Below are 22,188 nucleotides of genomic sequence, written 5' to 3' on the forward strand. Positions count from 1 at the left end.
CAGGCCATCTGCTACAGCCATTTTATTTTCCTGTGTTTAGACACCGTTGGGAGGGAAACGGCGAAACGCAGCCGTTCAAAGACTCATCTCGGTCAGAGAAAGCTGGACCATTTAGATGCTCCTTGGACACTTTCACAAAAGGCACCCGGAGAGCGGAATTTGTCAGTGAAACACAGCTCCCTGTGACAGCCCACATTTTTCTTTTGTTCCTTTCTCTTAGGTTGCTCTCCGTTGCAGTTAATGTCAAGGTAATAATTTAGAGGTCGTTCAGAAAACAAACGGACATTTTTCCCAGTTAGGGGCAATTTTGTGCATCAACAGTGGGACCCTACAAATGCCACTAAAGATTTTTAGTCTTGGGACCCAGGATTCAATGCCAGTCCTCTGTTTCCGCTAGGGAAGACCAAACTCCTCTTAGCAACTATGAAACTGTATATGTTTCCAGTATTTGGGGTTCCCTGCCTTTGAGCGCCAGTTGTTAGGAGTGAGCAGAGGGATGAAATTACACAAACGGCCTCATTGTGGGGTTATAATAAATAACTCCTTGGTTGCTGTAGAGACAGATTGCTGGACAAACTTGATTCAGCTCAGCTCTTCCTCCATCCTAAGACAACAGTCTGCACCTGTAGTTAATTTCCCTGCATATATTTTAAAAACTGAACATTTCAGCCAAAGTTGCTCTGATGAAATGTAATGGCTGAAAATATTAAAATTATATGCTCTGTGTAACCTATTGCAAATCGCATGGCAACTCTGCTCAGATCATTTGAGTGGGGGCTGTGAGGTCTTGTTTGCTGTATTTTGTATTCCTGCCTCAGGTAAACAATAGCTTATTTAATTGGCCCTCTGTCTGCCCATAAGCATTTTGTATTTTACTAATATGCTGGTGATCCTCGTTGTGATTTTACTGATTTCCTAGCAAGGAAGATTTTAATGATTGTAAGCAGTGTTTTGTTTCCACTGTCAAAAGATTGTATTGTATTGTATTGTGTTGTGTTGTATTGTATTTATTATATTGTATTGTATTGTACTGTATTATGTTGTATTTATTGTATTATATTGTATTGTAATGTGTTGTGTTGTATTGTATTGTATTGTATTTATTGTATTGTATTGTATTGTAATGTGTTGTGTTGTATTGTATTGTGTTGTATTTATTTTATTGTATTGTATTGTAATGTGTTGTGTTGTATTGTAATGTGTTGTGTTGTATTGTATTGTATTTATTGTATTGTATTGTATTTATTGTATTGTATTGTGTTGTGTTGTGTTGTATTGTGTTGTATTGTATTTATTTATTGTATTGTATTGTGATGTGTTGTATTGTATTGTATTTATTGTATTGTATTATATTGTATTTATTGTATTGTAGTATGTTGTGTTGTGTTGTATTTATTGTATTGTATTGTATTTATTGTATTGCATTGCATTGCATTGCATTGCATTGCATTGCATTGCATTGCATTGCATTGCATTGCATTGTATTTAATCCACCAGACAGTTACACATTGGCTTTTCTTTTTTGAAGCCTGCTCAATTAATATCATTGATGATCTAAAAACCAGTGTTAGATAGGAAACATTATTAACAAGGATGAGACGGCAGCTGAAGAGATAGCAACTATGAGAGTCAATCAATAAACCTACTTACAGGGAACGCATCAGGATCATCATTACTCATCTGAAGGAACCTCTCCGGCCTCGCTGACGAATGCTCCGGACCCTGATAATTACATCATTTGAAAGAAAACAACTTTAATTATTATTCTAACCTATTTTAGATCCAAATAAAACTGCCATTTCAGGCAGAACTGCTCCAGCCCAGTGCAATACAAAATCAACAGCTACAAACGAAACCCCCAAGATATACAAGCTGGTCCGGCAAGATTTTTTTTTAACAGTAGAAATCCTGTTTGAATCATTACGTGAATTTACATCACTTGATTCAAACGGTTGAGGATAAGCGGTAGTCTTTGCCACGGATGGCTGCCGTCCAGATTTAGTAGCTCATGGCCAAGTGTGTTTATTGTTAAGTATGGAATGCTTTATACTTCTATAAAATCTCTCAGCCTCCAGAACTTACTAAAGCGAGTGGGGGCTCGTTCTCCAGTTTATATTAAATCACTTAGAAACCTCTGCAGTCTTCTTCGCTAATATTTTCATGTCATCACAAAAGATTCACACTGCGGAAGAACTGTTGACAATATGAGGATTCCTGAACCAGGCAGGGAAGCTCAAAGTCTTCTTGTAATCCAGTGTTTCTCAACCTTGACAATTTTAAGGCATGTGGACTTCAACTCCCAGAATTCCACAGCCAGCATTGCTAGCTGTGGAATTCTGGGAGTTGAAGTCCATATGCCTTAAAATTGTCAAGGTTGAGAAACACTGTTGTAATCCTATTATTCCATGAACCTAGCTCAAGCATACAGAACATACAATAATAGGATGGTTGGAAGGGACCTTGGAGATCTTCTAGTCCAGTGGTTCTCAACCTTTTTAATGCCGCGACCCCCAACAGGTCGTAAGTCGAGGACTACTCAGCTGGTTGAAAGTCGAGGACAACTGAACTGGTGCAGCACCTTTTGCAGAATGGGACTTTTGGCGGGCTCAGCAGGGCAGAGACAGCCTGGACAATTCCTATTGGCTTTTGAAAGCCAATAGAATTAGACTCTATTCAAGAGAGCCTATTCTATTGGCTTTCAAAAGCCAATAGAATAAAAGGGAGTAGCACAGTTAAGGAAAAGGGGGAAAAAATGGCGGACTGCGTTGTTTGGCGACCCCCGTGAAATGGTCGTTCGACCCCAAATGGGGTCCCAACCCACAGGTTGAGAACCGCTGGTCTAGTCTAACCTCCTTCGTAAGGTAGGAGATCCTATAGCGTTCTGGACTTTCTTTGGGCTTTCATAGGGTGGATACCCGTAATCATAGAAAGAATAACAGGAAAACAGAGTGACAAGGTAGGAAGAAACCTTAGAGGTCCTCCAGTCCAATCCCCCACCCACCCACCCAAGCAGGAGACCCTATGCCATTTCGGACAAGTGTCCAATCTTTTCTTAAAACCGCCTATACCAGGGGTAGGTAACCTTGGCTCTTTGATGACTTGTGGACTTCAACTCCCAGAATTCCTGAGCCAGCCGTGCTGAGGGGAAAGGGAGAGGAATTCTGGGAGTTGAACTGGCTCAGGAATTCTGGGAGTTGAAGTCCACGAGTCATGAGGGAGCCATAGTTCCCCCATGCTAGCTCAGGAATTCTGGGAGTTGAAGTCCACGAGTCATCAAAGAGCCAAGGTTGCTTACCCCTGGACTAGATGATGGGAAACTTGGCTCTTTTAGGACTGGTGGACTTCAACTCCCAGAATTCCTGAGCCAGCTACGCTGAGGGGAAAGGGGGAGGTTTCAAACCTGAGCCATGCCAGCTCAGGAATTCTGGGAGTTGAAGTCCACGAGTCATCAAAGAACCAAGGTTGCCTACCCCTGGCCTAGATGATAGGAAACTTGGCTCTTTTAGGACTGGTGGACTTCAACTCCCAAAATTCCTGAGCCAGCCACGCTGAGGGGAAAGGGGGAGGTTTCCAAGCTAAGCCATGCTGGCTCAGGAATTCTGGGAGTTGAAGTCCACGAGTCATCAAAGAGCCAAGGTGGCCTACCCCTGGCCTATATCTTAAAAACCTATTCATATAGGAATGGCAAAATAGGGGGGGAAACACATTATTTCAAAGCAGCAGAAAGAAAACCGGCTTCTTGTCGACACAGAAGTAGGATTCGGATGGCTTGAAAGGCCTACCATTCCTTCCATTCCATGGGGCAAAAGAAGCACAATTCCGTTGTGACGGACCCACTTGGCTTGGCCAGAACTGATAAACTGGTCAATGATGCACTGGGCCGTGTTGTGAAAATCGCCAAACTGAGCTTCCCAGCACACAAGCGCGTTGGGACTCGACATCGCAAAGCCAAGTTCGAAACCTAAGCGAGAAAGGAAACGATGCTGTTAAACCCAATAGTTGCCGTAATGGAAAATACAGGGAGTTCTTGTTTAGTGACTGGCAAATCAGGCATTAAGCAAAGCCTCGTAAAACCGTGACTGTGCTTAGGATTGGACTTCAGCTTTCTTTGGCTCCATTTACAACCTGCAAAAGTTGTAAATAAGAATGCTACTTTTTCATCTTTTTTGTAACTGCAAACAGTCAGTTAACAAGGATTGCCTGTTATCTATAGTTGAGGACTGAATTGTTGAGCTCTTGATGTGTAGCCAGACGTGTGCTAAACATCTGGAGGATGGGAAACCAGATTTGAAAACATCAAGAACCCAGCTAAACACAATAAGATAAGACAGCCTTTATTGTCATTTGCCTTAATACACAATGGCATGCATTAAAATGGAATTCCAATGCCCCGCTCTTGAAGGAAGGAACGCCACCCACTGAACAATGCCACCATCCCAAGAATAACAATAATAACATAATAACAGCAGCAGCACCCAAGGATGCCAAGTTATACAAAAATGACATCAAAACTTATATCAATTACAGTCCAGGGCCAAAGTTGGTGCAGTTTCAATTCTTTAAAGTAGACATATTCTAAATTCAGCTGGAATGCTTTCAAATGTTAAATGAATCTCTTATTTTTTTTCCCCTCTCTCTTGTCTACAAAAGGATTAACAAATTTATGGTAAAATACCGACACAGGGGATGAACTGGGGCATTAAATAATCACTAAAAGAACGGGGGGGGGGACCTACTATAATGACCAGTATGATTCTCGCACAGCTACTATTCAAGCAGAATAATAGCAAATGGCCAGAATAGCTGTGATCTCTCTGCCAATCTGTTGTGTTATCCCATAATACAAGATTTCAAGCAGAGCTGAGGACCTCATGAAAACATTAAAGGACGCTAACCTAATTTATTTTTTAATAACCCATGACAACGTTGAGCTATTTGTCTTTATGTCTCCTGTGTCACTATGGCGGACAATGTCTGTCAGATAAAAGATGTTCTCTCTGTCCCTCTCTCTCTCTTTTCTCTTTCTCTCTTTCTTTCTCTCATCTTCTGCCCTCAAGCTATCTTTTCCTTAAGTGTTTGTACCGAAATAGGTCACCAGTTTGGTAAGGGTAACAAAGGGGTTGTGTGGTGCCTATTAAGACTTTATCTTCACGATCATTTGTGATCATGGGAACTTTGGTTACTTCAAACTTGGAAATTATAAATACGAAATGTTAAACTTAAATATTAACGGGAAATTAAAAATTGGGGAAAACTAACTAGGACATTGATTGCTCATAAAAATTATATGTTAAAATAATAAGGATATGTATAAATCAAAAATTATTGATAAATGTAAGAATGCCATTTTTATTTAGTCGATTTAATAAGAATTGTATTAGTTTAGACAGGCAGAAAGTGAAGAGGAACTAAAGAGCCTCTTGATGCGGGTGAAGAAGGAGAGTGCAAAAGTTGGCTTGAAACTCAACATTAAGAAAACCAGAATCATGGCATCCGGCCCTCTCAATTCCTGGCAAACAGATGGGGAAGAAATGGAGGTAGTGACAGATTTTATTTTTCTGGGCTCAAAGATCACCTCAGATGGGGACTGCAGCCAAGAAATTAAAAGACGCTAGCTCCTGGGGAGGAAAGCTATGGCAAATCTAGACAGCATACTAAAAAGCAGAGACATCACCCTGCCAACAAAAGTGTGTATAGTCCAGGCCATGGTTTTCCCAGTTGCAATGGATGGCTGTGAAAGTTGGACCATAAGAAAGGCTGAGCGCAAAAGAATGGAGGCCTTTGAACTCTGGTGCTGGAGAAGACTCCTGCGAGTCCCTTGGACTGCAAGGTGATCAAATCGGTCAGTCCTGGAGGAGATCAACCCTGACTGCTCTTTAGAAGGCCAGATCCTGAAGTTGAAAATCAAGTGCTTTGGCCACCTAATGAGAAGGAAGGACTCACTGGAGAAGAGCCTAATGCTGGGAAAGATGGAGGGCAATAGAAGAAGGGGACAACAGAGAAGGAGATGGCTGGATGGAGTCCCTGAAGCAGTAGGTGTGAATTTAAATGGACTCCAGAAGATGGTAGAGGACAGGAAGGCCTGGAGGAACGTTGTCCATGGGGTTGCGATGGGTCGGACACGACTTCGCAATTAACAACAACAACAAGACAGGAGACAGTGAATACTGAGGGGAAAAGAGAGGAAAAATTGGATGTAGTAGCTTGAGATTTAGTAATAGTAATAGTAGTAAAGTTGGAAGGGACCTTGGAGGTCATCTAGTCCAACCCCCTGCTCGGGCAGGAAACCCTACACCATTTCGGACAAATGGCTGTCCAGTCTCTTCTTAAAAACTTCCAGTGTTGGAGCATTTACTGCTTCTGGAGGCAAGCTGTTCCACTGATTAATTGTTCTCACTGTCAGGAAGTTTCTCCTTAGTTCTAGGTTGCTTCTCTCCTTGATGAGTTTCCACCCGTTGCTTCTTGTCCTGCCTTCAGGTGCTTTGGAAAATAGCTTAATTCCCTCTTCTTTATGGCAGCCCCTGAGATATTGGAATACTGCTATCATGTCCCCCCTTGTCCTTCTCTTCGTTAAACTAGACATACCCAATTCTAGCAACCGTTCCTTATATGTTTTAGCCTCCAGTCCCCTAATCATCTTTGTTGCTCTTCTCTGTACTCTTTCTAGAGTCTCAACATCTTTTTTACATCGTGGTGACCAAAACTGGATGCAGTATTCCAAGTGTGGCCTTACCAAGGCATTGAAGAGTGGTATTAATACTTCACGTGATCTTGATTCTATCCCTCTGTTAATGCAGCCTAGCACTGTGTTGGCCTTTTTGGCAGCTGCAGCACACTGCTGGCTCATATTTAGTGATTGTCTACTAGGACTCCGAGGTCCCTCTCACAGTTACTACTATTGAGCATGGTGCCACCTATGCTGTACTTGTGCATTTGGTTTTTCTTGCCTAAATGTAGAACCTTGCTTTTTTCACCATTGAATTTCATTTTGTTAGTTAGTGCCCAGTGTTCAAGTCTGTCCAGATCCTTCTGTATCTGAAGCCTGTCTTCTGGAGTGTTGGCTATTCCTGCCAGCTTGGTGTCGTCTGCAAATTTGATGAGTTCCCCATCTATCCCTTCATCCAATCGTTGATGAAGATGTTGAAGAGTACTGGGCCCAGAACAGAGCCCTGGGGCACCCCACTACACACTTCCCTCCATATAGATGCAGTTCCATTGAGGACCACTCGCTGAGTACGGCCGGTCAGCCAGCTACGGATCCATCTGGTGGTGGTTCTGTCTACCCCACATTTTTCTATCTTGTCAAGTAGTAGGTTGTGATCTACTTTATCAAATGCCTTACTGAAGTCCAAGTAAATTATGTCCACAGCATTCCTCTGATCCACTAATTTTGTCACTTGGTCAAAGAATGCAATAAGATTTGTCTGGCATGATCTATTTTTGACAAACCCATGTTGGCTTTTAGTAATGACTTTGTTTGCCTCTAGGTGTTCGTTGATTCGTTGTTTGATTATCTTTTCCAGGATCTTCCCAGGTATTGAGGTCAGGCTGATAGGTCTGTAATTTCCTGGATCCATTTTTTTTCCTTTTTTGTACCGAAGATATTTGTACGTCATTGTATTATTGATTGGCCCAGCCGCCACGTTGCCTTTTGAAATGCTTAAATGTAAAATTAGAAAAATCAATAAAACATTTATTTTAAAAAAAAAGACTTTATCTTCAACTTAAGTCAAAGGGAGGGATAAGAACACAAATCCTCACCCGTGTAATGTGCTGATGGATGACTGTGTGTATACAAATTTGAGTAAAACCAGTTACTAGAACGATGGGGAGATTTGATGGGGAATAATTAAATAAGCTGGAAAAATAGACTTCCGAGTGTGCAGTTCATTTTCCGTACCTAGAGCCCGAGTTTGCAAATATGGAAAAAAAAGAATGATGTGGAAAAATCGTTCTGGGGTTCTTAAAATCCAGTTCATCTCTGCAGGAAGCCAGCTGAACTTTATTTGACTCCATCTTCAAGGTTAAATTTTCTGAGTTGAAGACAGTAGGGTCAACTCTGATAAGAAATTGGAAGGGAGGCCGCCAACAAATTCCAGGGCTGTTAGCTACATTTCCAAGTCCAAAAACACTTCGGAAGATGATGAGATTAAACTGTTTTCCATGTAATTGTGAGCTAAACTTGACGATCTCTCTATAAAGCAACGAGGAGCCGAGCCTTACTCCAAGTCATCTGAAATTCTCTCTCTCTTTTTTTTTAATCTGTGAAACAACAGCTAGGAAGAGCCAATCTATGGCGTTTGTTCTTTATATCCAAGTATCAAGCACAGAGTGAATAATACGTTGGGCAGTCAGTTAGAGTACAGGAGACAATGCCAGAGTCAACGAGGTTTGGGCCGAATGGAAGCAGAGCTTTTTTTCTCATAGAACGCCCAGAGTGGAGTTCCGGAACCTTTTTTGGATGGAACCTTATAGGGTAGGCAAGGCAGGTTGTATGACGTGTGTGAGTTCCGACACCTTTTTTTTTTTTTAGAAAAAAAAGTACTGAAGGGAAGTAAGGACTAAGTTGGATGCAGCAACCTTGATCAGAGAGGCTCCTTCCCAGGCATTTATTTATTCGAGCATTTCAAAGCATTCCACAGCATCTGGTAAACGTTGTTCCTGTGGGAGAGATTTTGGCTACCTTTGGCAGACATTTCCTGGTTTGCTTTGCTACTTCCACAACAGCTGAAAAAATACTACATATATATGTAGAGTCCATATGATATATATTTTTATCTATCTATCTATCTATCTATCTATCTATCTATCTATCTATCTTTTATCTATCATGTATTTATCATCTATCTAGCTATATCTATCATATCTCTATCTATCTTTTATTTATCATGTATCTATCATCTATCTATCTATATCTATCATCATATCTATCTATCTATCTATCAGATATCTATCATCAATCTATATTTATCTATCATCATATCTATCTATCTATCAATTTATCTATCTATCTATCTGTCTGTCTGTCTGTTATTTATCTATGAGGTATCTATCATCTATCATCTATTAGCTATCTATATATTTAACTATCATCTCTCTCTCTCTCTATCAATCTATCCACACATAGGGACATTTTTAAGCAAATGCCCCAGACATCCATCCTTTATTATTCCAGACTGAATCTTTAAAAAAGAAATGTACTTTTTTAAAGATGATTTTTTTCATATTTTACTTAAAGGTTGCTTGTTTCTTAGATTTGTGCTTTTTTCTTCTTTTTCTGACTACTAGTTTCATATTATAGTGTTAAATTTTAATCTGATTCACAGGGAAATATTTTTGTTCCTTAACAGCCTACAGGCAACAAAAGAAACTAAGATTCTAATAGAACATAATAATAACAACAACAACAACAATAACAATAACAACAATAATAATAATAATAATAATAATGACGGTGGCAAAAGCAAGCAAGGGTAGTACCAATAGTAATAAGCACTTTGGGTGCAATCCCAAAACAACTGGAGCACCACTTGAACACCATTAGCATTGACAAATTCACCATTAGTCAATTGTAAAAGGCGGCCTTATTAAGAACTGCTTCCATCCTGCGACGATATCTGTAATACCATCAAACATCCACATCTGCCTATCCCAGGTCCTTGGGAAGGACTCGATAGGTAGACAAAAATGCCAAATCCAGTCTGAACATCTGGCTGACTGTGCAATGATCAATACTAATACTAAAACTAATAACAATAATATAGGTGAAAAAAATTTACACCACAGGCTCACAAATGCTGACAGCTGAAAGGCAGAATTGGATACAGCCCCTGACAAAGGCAAACATGCTGAATGGCATCAAATATAAAAGTTGATAATTAAATGAAAATAGAATTTTTAAAAAAAAATACTGTGAAGCTAACTACCTCCTCAGCCTTTAGACCAGCTTATTTAATTATTCCCCATCAAATCTCCCCATCGTTCTAGTAACTAGTTTTACTCAAATTTGTATACACACAGTCATCCATCAGCACATTACACGGGCGAGGATTTGTGTTCTTATCCCTCCCTTTGACTTAAGTTGAAGATAAAGTCTTTTTTATATATATAAAAATGTTTTATTGATTTTCTAATTTTACATTTAAGCATTTCAAAAGGCAACGTGGCTTCTAGGAGCATGAAGCCAAAAACACCAGCCTGAAGATGACGAATGAGAAACGTTGCCAAGACACTTCCAATTTGACGCGGGAAAAAAACCGAATGACCAAAGACCTACATACAAACACCTGCGAAAACCTCAGAAAATAGATAGATAGATAGATAGATAGATAGATAGATAGATAGATAGATAGATAGATAGATAGATAGATAGATCTTTAGTTGTTCGGGTTTTCTCCCGCGTAAAATTGGAAGTGTCTTGGCGACGTTTCGACGAAGTCCCATTCGTCATCTTCAGGCTGGTGTTTTCAGCTTCTTGCTTTGCTGCTCAAAGCAAGAAGCTGAAAACACCAGCCTGAAGATGACGAATGGGACTTCGTCGAAACGTCGCCAAGACACTTCCAATTTTACGCGGGAGAAAACCCGAACAACCAAAGATCTACATACAAATACCCGCGAAAACCTCAGAAAACAAATATAGATAGATAGATAGATAGATAGATAGAGATAGATATTTGTGTGTGTGTGTGTGAGTGTGTGTGTGTGTATCATGGATTATTGTTTTTAGAAAAATCTAATGAATACATTGGCATAATATCAAATTATAGTTCCATCTGATTGTCCAAGCTGTGGACGTCCATTTAAATTAAATAATGCCAAAGAAAACCATCCAACTTACCCAAGACTCCATATTCTGAGAGAGAGCTGTTACACACGGTATAAGGAGCCTGTTGCTCCCAAAGGTGGTTCATAGGAACACAAGTCCTTTTGTCGACGTTTTGATCATGCAGCACATGGTGGCGATGGCTACAGATGTTTTCCGCAAGCCAGTTGTACAGAATTTGAAAAACAAAATGCAAAATGAAACACTTGAATGTTTGGGCACCTTAAATGTAGCACTGCAAGAACTTTCCTTGAATCCCAAAGCTGCTTTTCCAAAAGGCAACTGGACTTTCTTGTTTTTGTTTTTTTCTTCGAAACCTTTTCGCTCGTCATCCAAGAACTGAAGACGTTTCTTGGACGAGAAATGAAATGTTTTCAAAGAAAAAAAAAAACAAGAAAATCCAGTTGCCTTTTGGGTAACTTGGATGAGAAGTATCTTTGGGGCAACCATGACCTGGATGGTTGAGAATCTCCAAAGACAATTTTTGTTGAGTTGTCTCTCTGACCACTGGTGGATTCAGGCCAAGATATAGTGCCGTGGTGGTGAACCTATGGCACGCGTGCCACAGGTGGCAAGCAGAGCCCTCTCTGTGGGCATGCGCGGCGTCGCCCCAGTCCTAGGCCTTCAGCTGGGTTTTATAAAACCTTTTCGCTTTAGGCCTCTGCCGCCGTGTGGGAGAAAAAAAAAAGTTCAATCAATCCATTTCAACTTCTTGCGGGGAAAAAAAAGATCTCGCAAAGTTGGAATTGGTTGATTAAACTTTTTAGTCCCACCCACAGCAGCCACACCCTCCCAATGGGACACGCCCACCCAGCACCTGACGATATATAAGTGGGTTTTGGGTTTCAGTTTGGGCACTCGGTCTCTAAAAGGTTCGCCATCACTGATAGAGTGGTTGGCCTTTAACCCAAAGACTTCCTACTTTAGATTCAATTTAAATTAGTGCTCTCCTTGCCGACGTCTCACATCCTTTCCCAACTTCACCGTATCCCGAAAATCGCATGAATGCACAACTGGTGTCGTTATACTGACATCAAGATTTTTTTAAAAAAATAAATAAAAATTGGAGGAACGGAATGAAGCCCTTAAACGTCATGCAAATTGACGCTGTCTCTCAGCCGCCAAAGGGAACTTTGGTACTGTTGTTATGCAAGGCGTGAAGCTTTTCGAGGTAAGCAGTTATACTCCATAAAATATGAAGTGTGGAAGCTATTACACAACATGGCCTCTTTTCCTCAAATTATGGCTGTGAAATTCTACTACTCATTGCTTTTAGACACGAGCTGTTTGTATCGCATCTCCTTGGTTTCCACTTCCTTAAGCAATCCTCAAGACCGAAGCTGGGAAGAGCGCATTCTTTGCTATGCACCCTCCACGCATTCGTTGCTGAGAGCCCTCCAGAGCGCCATTAATCACCATTAGAATGGGGCACCAAGGACCATTTTCAACACAGAGACGATTGAAGTAATTACCGTAATCCATTAACTCCCTGAGAAGGACTAACTGAGTGAGACACACCAATATGTTCAACTTCTAGAACCACAGAAGAAAGAAAAGGGCTTATTACCCTGAAAATAGCTATTCTGTGGACATATGCTTCCCCAAGCTGCAGCCAGGAGCTCTGATCTTCTCATGCACCTAGCGAAAGGAGCTCTTAAGCAAAGTAGAACTTGGAAACAAATTAAGATCATAAAAACGAGACCATAAGAACTGCATAAAAAGAACAGTACCAAAATGGACTCAAAGGTGTGAGAGAATGACCATGAAAAGCCAACTGGGAGAGCAAATTTAAGTTCGCTTCTCGCCTCATTTTTTTTTTAAAAGAGAAAACTTGAACAGCGAGCTTTATTCTAATTTTCGGGATAAAACAGAGAGGCATTATCCCGTAATAAATAAAAAGTTTTCTATGAGCGGTAGGCAGAAAGAGTTCTTTGCCATTTTTACTAAAAAGTACAGAGAGACAACTATTCCTTTTGGAAACAGTAAAATTCTCAATCGTATTTAGAAAGCAAATGGTAATTAATAATAATAATAATAATAATAATAATAATAATAATAATAATAATAATAATAATAATAATAATAATAAAGTTGGAAGGGACCTTGGAGGTCATCTAGTCCAGCCCCCTGCTCAGGCAGGAAACCCTACACCATTTCGGACAAATGGCTGTCCAGTCTCTTCTTAAAAACTTCCAGTGTTGGAGCATTCACTGCTTCTGGAGGCAAGTCGTTCCTCTGATTAATTGTTCTCACTGTCGGGAAGTTTCTCCTTAGTTCTAGGTTGCTTCTCTCCTTGATTGGTTTCCATCCGTTGCTTCTTGTCCTGCTTTCAGGCGCTTTGGAAAATAGCTTGACTGCCTCTTCTTTGGGGCAGCCCCTGAGATACTGGAACACTGCTATCATGTCCCCCCTGGTCCTTCTCTTCATTAAACTAGACATACCCAATTCCAGCAACCGTTCCTTATATGTTTTAGTCTCCACTCCCCTAATCATCTTTGTTGCTCTTCTTTGTACTCTTTCTAGAGTAATAGCAACTTCTGAATGGTGCCCACATTTCTTTGAAACAAAGGGACAATCTCATCATCACAAATTTCAGGCGGTTCCTTTCTCTTCCCCATATTTAAGCAAAAAATAATAATAATCCTGCTCCTGACACTTCTAGGAATTCTTGCAGTCAATTTAGAATTCGGGGATTCGTACTCCGTGGCCCCGTATAATTTGTGTCCCGCTTTTAATGAACGTTCCAAGCGTTACGGAAAATATTGCACGCCAATTACGCCTCCTACCTTCGGGGCAGACCAACATGAGCACCAACTCTGAGTAAAATCTCTTAGGTTTGTCTCAATAGGCAACTGGGCTTCCTTTATTTTTATTTTTTTTTTCCCTTGAAAAAAATTTCACTTCTCAACCCAAGAAGCTTTCTCGGTTCTGACCGAATGGTGGGGAATAGAAGGATTTATATTCTTTGCCATCCTTTGCGATCCTTCCATTCCCCACCATCCGGTCGGAACTGAAGAAGCTTTTTGGATGAGAAATGAAACGTTTTCAAGGGAAAAACCAAGAAAGTCCGTTGTTTTTTTTGGGGGGGGGAAAGCACCTATGGGACAACATGACCTGGATGACTGAGAATCTCCGTAAAACTTTTTTTGTTTTCTCCCCACTAGATAACAGATGATCGACAACTCACCTGAAAGTCCCCCGTTCTACATCCTGACCACTTAACCGGACGTGAATGCCCTCTTTCAGTAACGATCCAAAAGCCATGTATTCTCCCAGGGCCCAATCAACGACCCGGTTCGTGGTCATTTCCAGTCGACTTTTCAAAATCCGAGAAAGTCCTAAAGGTAGCAGGAAAAAAAAAGGGGGAGAGCTCTTGATCTGTTCTCACTTGCAAAGCGAATGGAAGGAAGAAGGAGTAATGTTATGCTCCTTCGCCACCTTGAGCTCCTTATAAAACAATAAAGCTGGGACAAACAAAAATCTAACCAATAAATAAACCATATAAATCAGTTATCCCCAAGAGCTGAAAGACATCAGACTTGAATTCCACGGGGGGCCTCATTTAAACCTTTAATTCGCTTTCCTTCTTGACGATCTGTACATTTCTGCTAGCTGCACTCCAATTCAACGCGCAAAACTTCCATGTAATTAAGTCCCCGCTAGGTTTTCAGTGCTGTCTTATTATTTGCCTTGTCGCTGTTAAGTAACAGAACACTTTGAGCAGTCACACACAAAGCCTCACAATGGTTGATACCTTAATACTCCTCTTACCAGTAATATATTTGCATTTAAAAAAGATTGAACCCAAGACCAGCATCTGTCTTCCTGTACGACAGCGGTTCTCAACCTGTGGGTCGCGACCCCATTTGGGATCGGACGACCATTTCACGGGGGTCGCCAAACAACGCAGTCCGCCATTTTTTCCCCCTTTTTCTTAGCTGCGCTACTCCCTTTTATTCTATTGGCTTTTGAAAGCCAATAGAATAGACTCTCTTGAATAGAGTCCAATTCTATTGGCTTTCAAAAGCCAATCGGAATTGTCCAGGCTGTCTCTGCCCTGCTGAGCCCACCAAAAGCCCCAGTCTGCAAACAGTGCTGCAAGTTGTCTGCAGTGAAGATGAGCTGTCTGAAAGCTTCCACCCCTTCCTGCTGAGCAACTACTAAAAATGTAAGTAAAAGAGGGCCAGGGGTGGGAGGTGGGAGGCCGGCGGGCACAGGGAGGGTTGCTGGCACACGTGGGGCCAGGCGGGTGCCTTACCTCCCTTGGGCTGGGCCAGCTGGTGGCCCAGCTGGTGGTCGCCCTGCTCTGTCGCTACCCCTTGCCAGCTACACCTCGGCTAGCACAGGGGGCAGCACCACGCATGCGCGGCGCTCCCGGGTGGGAAACTCGACTTACGACCAGTTGGGTAGTCCTTGACTTACGACCGGTTGGGTAGTCCTCGACTTACAACCGGTTGGGTAGTCCTCAACTTACGACCGGTTGGGGTCGCGGCATTAAAAAGGTTGAGAACCACTGCTGTACAATAAAAGTTCCAACTTAACCTTCGCTTCTCAGTTTCAGTGGCATTTTTAACCTCTGCCTGTTTGATCTAAATGCCTATTTTTTTAAAATTTAAATTGTGTTATTTGTGAAACAAGCAACAAAATGTTGCAGAATTACCGATTAACAAATAAAGCACGTTCTGCATTTCATTCATGGAGGATGACATGATTTGCTGAATGTGTGACGTTTCACAACAGAAGGAAAGGCCCTGTCTAGATTCATATTAAGGCTTAATATTGTGGGCAAGTCCCCATCTATTTCACGAAACAAGCAAGATTTCACTTGGTTACAACTGACCATTTCAACTCTAGCGTGTCTGATAAACTGAAATCGAATCAGTCTAAGAATTGTCTCTTCAAAATTAGAAACATTTACAGACGCCCATAAAATAACAAGCAAATGGTTCACAGATGCATTATTACTTTTCAGGATTCCAGAAATGTCTATATGGATTTAATGAAATACTCATGCATCAAATATTCCAGCAACTGCAGAACTGTTTTAGCCATACTTCAAGTGCTTCCTAATGAGTAATGACATTGTAACTTAGTAAGAACATTTTTGTTAATTGCATGCCACTTGAACACAAAACATTACAGAATTATAATTGAAAGCATTGCAATAAAGGCTTCTTGGGAATTTTAATTGCCTAAACCTCCTGTTGATCAATCTCAAAGGAAGGGGAAAAAAAATAATTAAAATATAGGCAGCTGATTGAATAATTTGTTATTAGACCCACACAGTATGACTAGAGCTCTTCAGATGTGAAAATATCTTCAGTTAGTTCATGATAAAGTTGACTATTTAGAGAAGCTGGACAGTGCCCAGGGGAACATGTTAAAGCAAGATTTTTTAAAATGTAGAGATACAGAAAAATCGCCGTAGACACAACTTTTGATTTCCTTCCCAACCCTGCCTTTTCAGCTTATTTCTGCTTTCTGCTTTTTTTTTTAAGTCCATCATGCAAAAACATATTTTTTTTCTTTTAACTTTGCATGTTCGCTAGGAGGAATGCATAGATACAATGAGCTCTGTTGTAAAAGGCACAAGGCCTGCGTTTACGATCAATAAGAACATCTGCTATTACTCTATTTGCTCTATTACCTTATTACTTCATTTACTGTTAGGCTAGCACTAATCCCAAGTGCAATATTTGCCTAGGTCCGTGAAAGCTAACAAATTCTTCCTGGTGGTTTCAGTTCAGTTGCCTAGAAAAACGTAATTAATGAACCTGACATTCAAATCCGATATTCAGATTCAAATAGCCGCGAACTCTTAACGCCCATGTGGTAAACTGCTTGGGGTGGTGAAGTGGGGGGGGGGAAATGCTTTCTCTTTGGGAAACCATCATTGGAACTAGGGAGAGAAAGAAACACTGGCATTTTCGTGGGATGGAAGAGTGCTACCACCTGTCTGGAGGAGAACAGAAGCTGATATCCCCAACCCGGAAGGAAGGAAGCCGTTTCTCACCTCCGTGTATTTTGAAGCCTTCGAGGGGTACAGAGCTGGCAACTTGGCCAATATGGGTCAGTACCTCCTCAGGGATGCCTGTGGGAGGACAGGTCATGCTCTTCGGTTCGCCGTCCAAGTTAAAAAACCCTGGAAAAGAGAGAGATTTGGCATAGTATTCAAAACTGTTCAGTCTCTCTCTCTCTCTCTCTTTCCCTCCCTCTCTCTCTCCTTTTCTCCCTCCCTCCCTCTTTCTCCTTCTCCTTCCCTCTCTCTCTCCCTCTTTCTCTCTCTGTCTCCTTCCCTCCCTCTCTCCCTCCCTCTTTCTCTCTCTCCCTCCCTCCCTCTCCCTCTTTCTCTCTCCCTCCCTCCCTCTCTTTCTCTCTCCATATCCTTCCCTCCCTCTCTCTCCCTCCCTCTTTCTCTCCCTCCCTCTCCCTCTCTCCCTTTCTCCCTCCCTCTCTCCCTTTCTCCCTCTCCCTCCCTCCCTCCCTCCCTCTCTTTCTCTCTCCATCTCCCTCCCTCCCTCTCTCTCCCTCTCCCTCTCCTCCCCCCTCTCTCTCAGTCAATTGAGGAATCGCAGCAAAAGGGTAGCTCCAGCCTTTTAACAGAGTGTTCCGATTCCACACTGGATGAAACCTGAAGTGGCGGAAATGTGAACATGAGGGTATTTCCCTGTCCCTGAAATCTCCCTGGGCACTATCTCCATCCTCATCTGTTCCGACCAGATTTCACCCAATCTGAAACGGGGATGTTCTGTAAAAGACCGGAGATTAGTTTAGGGCTGTCTTGGTATTTCATGACCAAGTAAGGGGTGAGGAACTTTCTAAAGGGCAGGAATGTCTACTTTCAGACTGCTTTACTCCTGTGTACAGCAGTGGCCTAAATTATGGAAACCTTTTGGGAAAAGTGTATTTTTGAGGTTTGATGGCTAATAGCACCACTTTTTTTGGGGGAGTAGTATCATAAAATTATGTATCAATGGAAAGATAATTTAATCAAGAATGTAATGCAGCATAGTTTGTTCAATTATCTGTACGGTCGTCTATGAAAAGCTACAGCCAAATAAACAGAAAAAGGAAGCACAACTTGCTTAGGTTGATCTCAGGGAGCTTTCCTTCATCTGATGGTAGCCAATGAGCATGAGTGTTTAGAGAGCCAATCAGGTGTCATCTTGTTTTGGCCATGAGCCAATCAGATCACAGTAGGGTTCAGTGATTGATGTCCTGTATTGAAGCTGAGAGGAGGACATTTGTCAGTGTGTTATGCGATCGCCAAGTTGGTTGGGGTGTTCTTTGGTGTTCTTTCATTTAGTGAGCTTGTAAAATGTCATAAAATTAAAGTCACGGTGCAAAGAGTTGACCAGTTGCCCAGAAAGCGATGTAAAATAGTATTATTAAGTGAACAAGGCTACAATTATAAAGAAATGAGAAGAAAAATGGGTGGAAACTTAACCAAAGGTGGCATTTCTACTGTACACTTTTGTGGGGAGGATGATTTGCTGAAGGCACCACTTCCTTTCTGTTTCTCAAGCATGCTGGCCACATCTTCCGTTTTGTAAATTTAATGTTCGAAAAGGCCCACAAAGGGACAGACATAGGATAATTAGATGCAAATAATAAGAAAGCGGTGCACCACCACAAGGGATGCTAGGGAGTGTGTGTGTGTGTGTGTGTGTGTGTGTGTATCAAAACAGTCAACTAAACTGCCATAATTGTGCCATGGAGACTCCGCCCCTTTTTTACACGTTCCCTGTGCCGATAACCTTGATCACCCCAATAGCAATATTTAACCAATCAAAATGCATTATTTTTACGCGTCGAAACATGATGTGCACCCTTAACCATGCTTAAGAGGGAAGGAGGAAGGAAACATTGAAAAGCTGAGCATCTCAACGCAATTGCAACAACCTTGATACCTGGCCAAGGGGAATCAAGCCAGTGTTTAATATGGAGGATTTTGTTATCTTTGGACCTGGTGTAAGCTTCTTCGCAGATCTTATCATATTTTGCAATTTCTTCCTGTAGAATAGAAAGGGGGAGGGAGAAATCACAGACTGTCATCATGTAGAACTAGTGGTTCGATCAGAGAGTGAGTTTATAACCAATTTCTTATCCAGAATCAACCTTGGTCTCCTCTTGCATATTTTCCCTTTTTTTTTTTTTTTTGTCTCCTCTTGAAAAATGCTGATGGTCTTCTTGACGTGGCTTAAATCTGGTCAACCAATAAATCTGTTATGAGTGCTCATCTACCGAGTGAGTAGCAGTCTGGTAAAGGAACCCTTAGATTATTTCCAAATCTAAGCAACAGGACTAATGTAGCCCACTAAGAGCAGTTTGCAAAGTGAAATGATACCCACCTTCATTGTACAGATATAAAGCTAACTTCCAAATGTGGCACGTCAAAAAGAGAGTAGCCACAGTCTCAGGCTCACGTATGACAGAAAACTATGATTAACTGCAATTTTCAGCATGAGAAAAAAGACTATTTGGTTGCAAAGTTCATCTACCCGACATTCTTCTATTCCTCAGAGTTGCATGAGGAAACACACATCAGACCTATCTGTGTAGTCAAGGGTATCAACTACGTCTCGCTGATTTATGGTTTATAAATCACCTGGAAGGATATTCCTTGCAGCCCAGAGATAGCCATGTCCCATCAAAGGCCTACTGGAACATTCATGCTTCTCTGTGGATGCTCTTGAACTTTCGAAGAAGATGTGCAGATTTTAGAAGGCCCTCACCATGGCCATGCTGATGATGACTTGATGCTTTGAAGGCCCTCACCATGGCCATGCTGGTGATGCCTTGGTGCTTTGAAGGCCCTCACCATGGCCATGCTGGTGATGCCTTGGTGCTTTGAAGGCCCTCACCATGGCCATGCTGGTGATGCCTTGATGCTTTGAAGGCCCTCACCATGGCCATGCTGGTGATGCCTTGGTGCTTTGAAGGCCCTCACCATGGCCATGCTGGTGATGCCTTGGTGCTTTGAAGGCCCTCACCATGGCCATGCTGGTGATGCCTTGATGCTTTGAAGGCCCTCACCATGGCCATGCTGGTGATGCCTTGATGCTTTGAAGGCCCTCACCATGGCCATGCTGGTGATGCCGTGATGCTTTGAAGGCCCTCATCATGGCCATGTTGATGATGATGCCTTGATGCTTTGAAGAGCAGCTTAGGATGGACTCTCCCCTCAAGGTGACCCTTCTGAATAGTTTTGCTGCCCTAATAATTATTCAGTCTTTGAGGTTACATCATTACATTCTAAAACTGAAGTCCTCACTTGACCAGTGAGCTCACTTGATGTCTTTGGACCCACCTCTACATTTCATCCACTATGAGGATAAAAGACACCCTACCCCTCCTCACTATGAACAAGGCTCTCCCTAGGAACAACAGAGCAAACAAGCAGAAACAAATAAATATAATCCCCACCATAGTACATAAAAGACTTTCTGCCCTCCAAGTCACAACGAGGAGGATTCAAACACTATTGAAGCAATGTTTTTCTTTCATCTTAGGCAACAGAAATACAATAATCATTTAAATAACATCTGACTATTCATCTATAAGAGCCGGAATCAGCCTTCTGAAGTAACTTTGCTTAACGAGGCACTCCTAATCTTTGGGTCGGTCTTTGTAATCTGTTCTTGCTTCTAATGACACTGAAACACATCTGTCCGAAGTCCTCAGACATATAGAAAGGATGCTGGTAAGCTTTGAGAAGTTATCTTGGGATTTAGGTCCCATTTTAGAAAGAGTGTGTTGTGTGCAACAATCAAGTCTTCCATCCCTTGTCCCTAATTGATTGGCTTTTCACCTTTCTGGTTATTAATCAATTCATCATGTACAGTAGCAGCCAAAATTGTGGAACCCTTTTGGGAAAAGTGTATTTTTGAGGTTTGATAGCTAATAACACCACTTTTTTGGGAGTGATACTATAAAATTATATATCAATGGAAAGATAATTTAATCAAGAATTTAATGCAACAAAGTTTGTTCAATTATCTGTACTGTATTCTATGAAAAGTTACAGCCAAATAACCAGAAAAAGGAAGCATAACTTGCTTAGGTTGATCTCAGGGAGCTTTCCTTCATCTGATTGTAGCCAATGAGCATGAGTGTTTAGAGAGCCAATCAGGTATCATCTTGTTTTGGCAATGAGCCAATCAGATCACAGTAGGATTCAGTGATTGATGTCCTGTATTGAAGCTGAGAGGAGGACATTTGTCAGTGTGTTATGTGATCGCTATCAAGTTGGTTGGGTTTTTTTGTGCTCTTTCATTTAGTGAGCTTGTCAAACGTAATAAAATTAAAGTCACGGTGCAAAGAGTTGACTGGTCGCCCAGAAAGCAATGTAAAATAGTATTATGAAGTGAACAAGGCTACAGTTATAAAGAAATTGGAAGAAAAATGGGTGGAAACTTAACCAAAGGTGGCATTTCTACTGTACACTTTTCTCAAAAGGTTTCCACAATTTTGGCCACGACTGTACACTGTTCTTTGTTCTTGTTTTGCTTAACGTTGCTAGATGTTAACTGTTCCTTTGTTTTTAAAGACTTAGAAGTCACAGCCTGGCTTCCACCATGAATTACACATAGAAAAATGACAATCAACGGCTCCTTATCACAAAACTAGCATCCCCCATCGCCATGGTCTACCTCAAACTCTTGCAGTGTGACCACTCCATCGGCAATCAGCTGGTCAGCATACTTTTTCAACACGGGCATCTGCTTTGAAATCTGCTTGTACATCAGTGGTTGAGTGAACATGGGTTCGTCCATTTCATTATGGCCTCGTCTTCGGTAACAAACCTGCCCAGGAAAGTTGCATGTTTATCAGGACGAAGTCCCAAAGATGCATTTCCCGGAGACAACTTGACTATCTTAGTTTTTTTTCTTAAAGAGGTTTCACTTCTTCAGTTATTCAGCTTCGTCTCGGATGAGAAGCGAAACGTCATCCAGAAAAAAAGCAAAGATAGCCCAGTTGCCTCTTGAAAACCCACCTTTAAGATAACCCTGACCTGGATGACTCAGAATCTCCATAGACAATCAGGATGAAGTTGTACCCCATTCCCTCTCTAAACGGAGCGAAGAATTTGTTCCTTTGATTCTGACGTCTTTTTCCATCTTCCATGTCAAGTGGTGCTCAAATTTGCTAAACTATGAATTGTTGATAAGTATCTATTTGTTTGTTAAACGCATTTGCCGCCTATCTCACTGCAAGGCTACTTTAGGAGGCTCGTGATAATCAAAAGGAAGAAAAATGAAAGATGTGGAAACGGAAGCAAAATAATAGAACAGTAAAAAAAACACAGTGACAAAGGAACACCTCAAGAATAAATACATCAATATGGTAATCAAAAAGATGGATGG

The 22,188-nt window shown here is 41.4% G+C and overlaps 2 protein-coding genes across 6 annotated transcripts in view; one reads left to right on the plus strand and one right to left on the minus strand.

Moving 5' to 3' along the window:
* CUNH10orf53 (chromosome unknown C10orf53 homolog) overlaps positions 1-22,188 on the plus strand; it is a 45,107-nt gene that overhangs the window by 16,962 nt on the left and 5,957 nt on the right. Inside the window, exon 3 of one of the 2 annotated variants that reach the window (XM_039343362.1) lies at positions 13,987-14,111. The exons of the other annotated variant lie outside the window; for it this stretch is intronic. Within the exon in view, the coding sequence (XP_039199296.1) occupies positions 13,987-13,997 (11 nt within the window). The 3' untranslated portion in view covers positions 13,998-14,111. Of the gene's footprint in view, positions 1-13,986; positions 14,112-22,188 lie in introns of those variants that run through there. 2 annotated transcript variants of the gene reach the window in all.
* Positions 1-22,188, minus strand: part of OGDHL (oxoglutarate dehydrogenase L) — a 53,421-nt gene that overhangs the window by 5,004 nt on the left and 26,229 nt on the right. For all 4 annotated transcript variants that reach the window (XM_039343355.1, XM_039343357.1, XM_039343356.1 and 1 more), the window contains exons 12-18: positions 21,475-21,627; positions 18,733-18,835; positions 16,836-16,964; positions 14,010-14,160; positions 10,838-10,965; positions 3,783-3,961; positions 1,651-1,722 (exon numbers count right to left, since the gene is read on the minus strand). In XM_039343355.1, coding sequence (XP_039199289.1) covers positions 1,651-1,722; positions 3,783-3,961; positions 10,838-10,965; positions 14,010-14,160; positions 16,836-16,964; positions 18,733-18,835; positions 21,475-21,627 — 915 coding nt within the window. The remainder of the gene's footprint in view (positions 1-1,650; positions 1,723-3,782; positions 3,962-10,837; positions 10,966-14,009; positions 14,161-16,835; positions 16,965-18,732; positions 18,836-21,474; positions 21,628-22,188) is intronic.

This window comes from Crotalus tigris, unplaced genomic scaffold (genome assembly GCF_016545835.1).
Source record: "Crotalus tigris isolate CLP2741 ecotype Arizona unplaced genomic scaffold, ASM1654583v1 scf7180000017847.2079705, whole genome shotgun sequence".
In the NCBI taxonomy this organism is placed as follows: domain Eukaryota; kingdom Metazoa; phylum Chordata; class Lepidosauria; order Squamata; family Viperidae; genus Crotalus; species Crotalus tigris.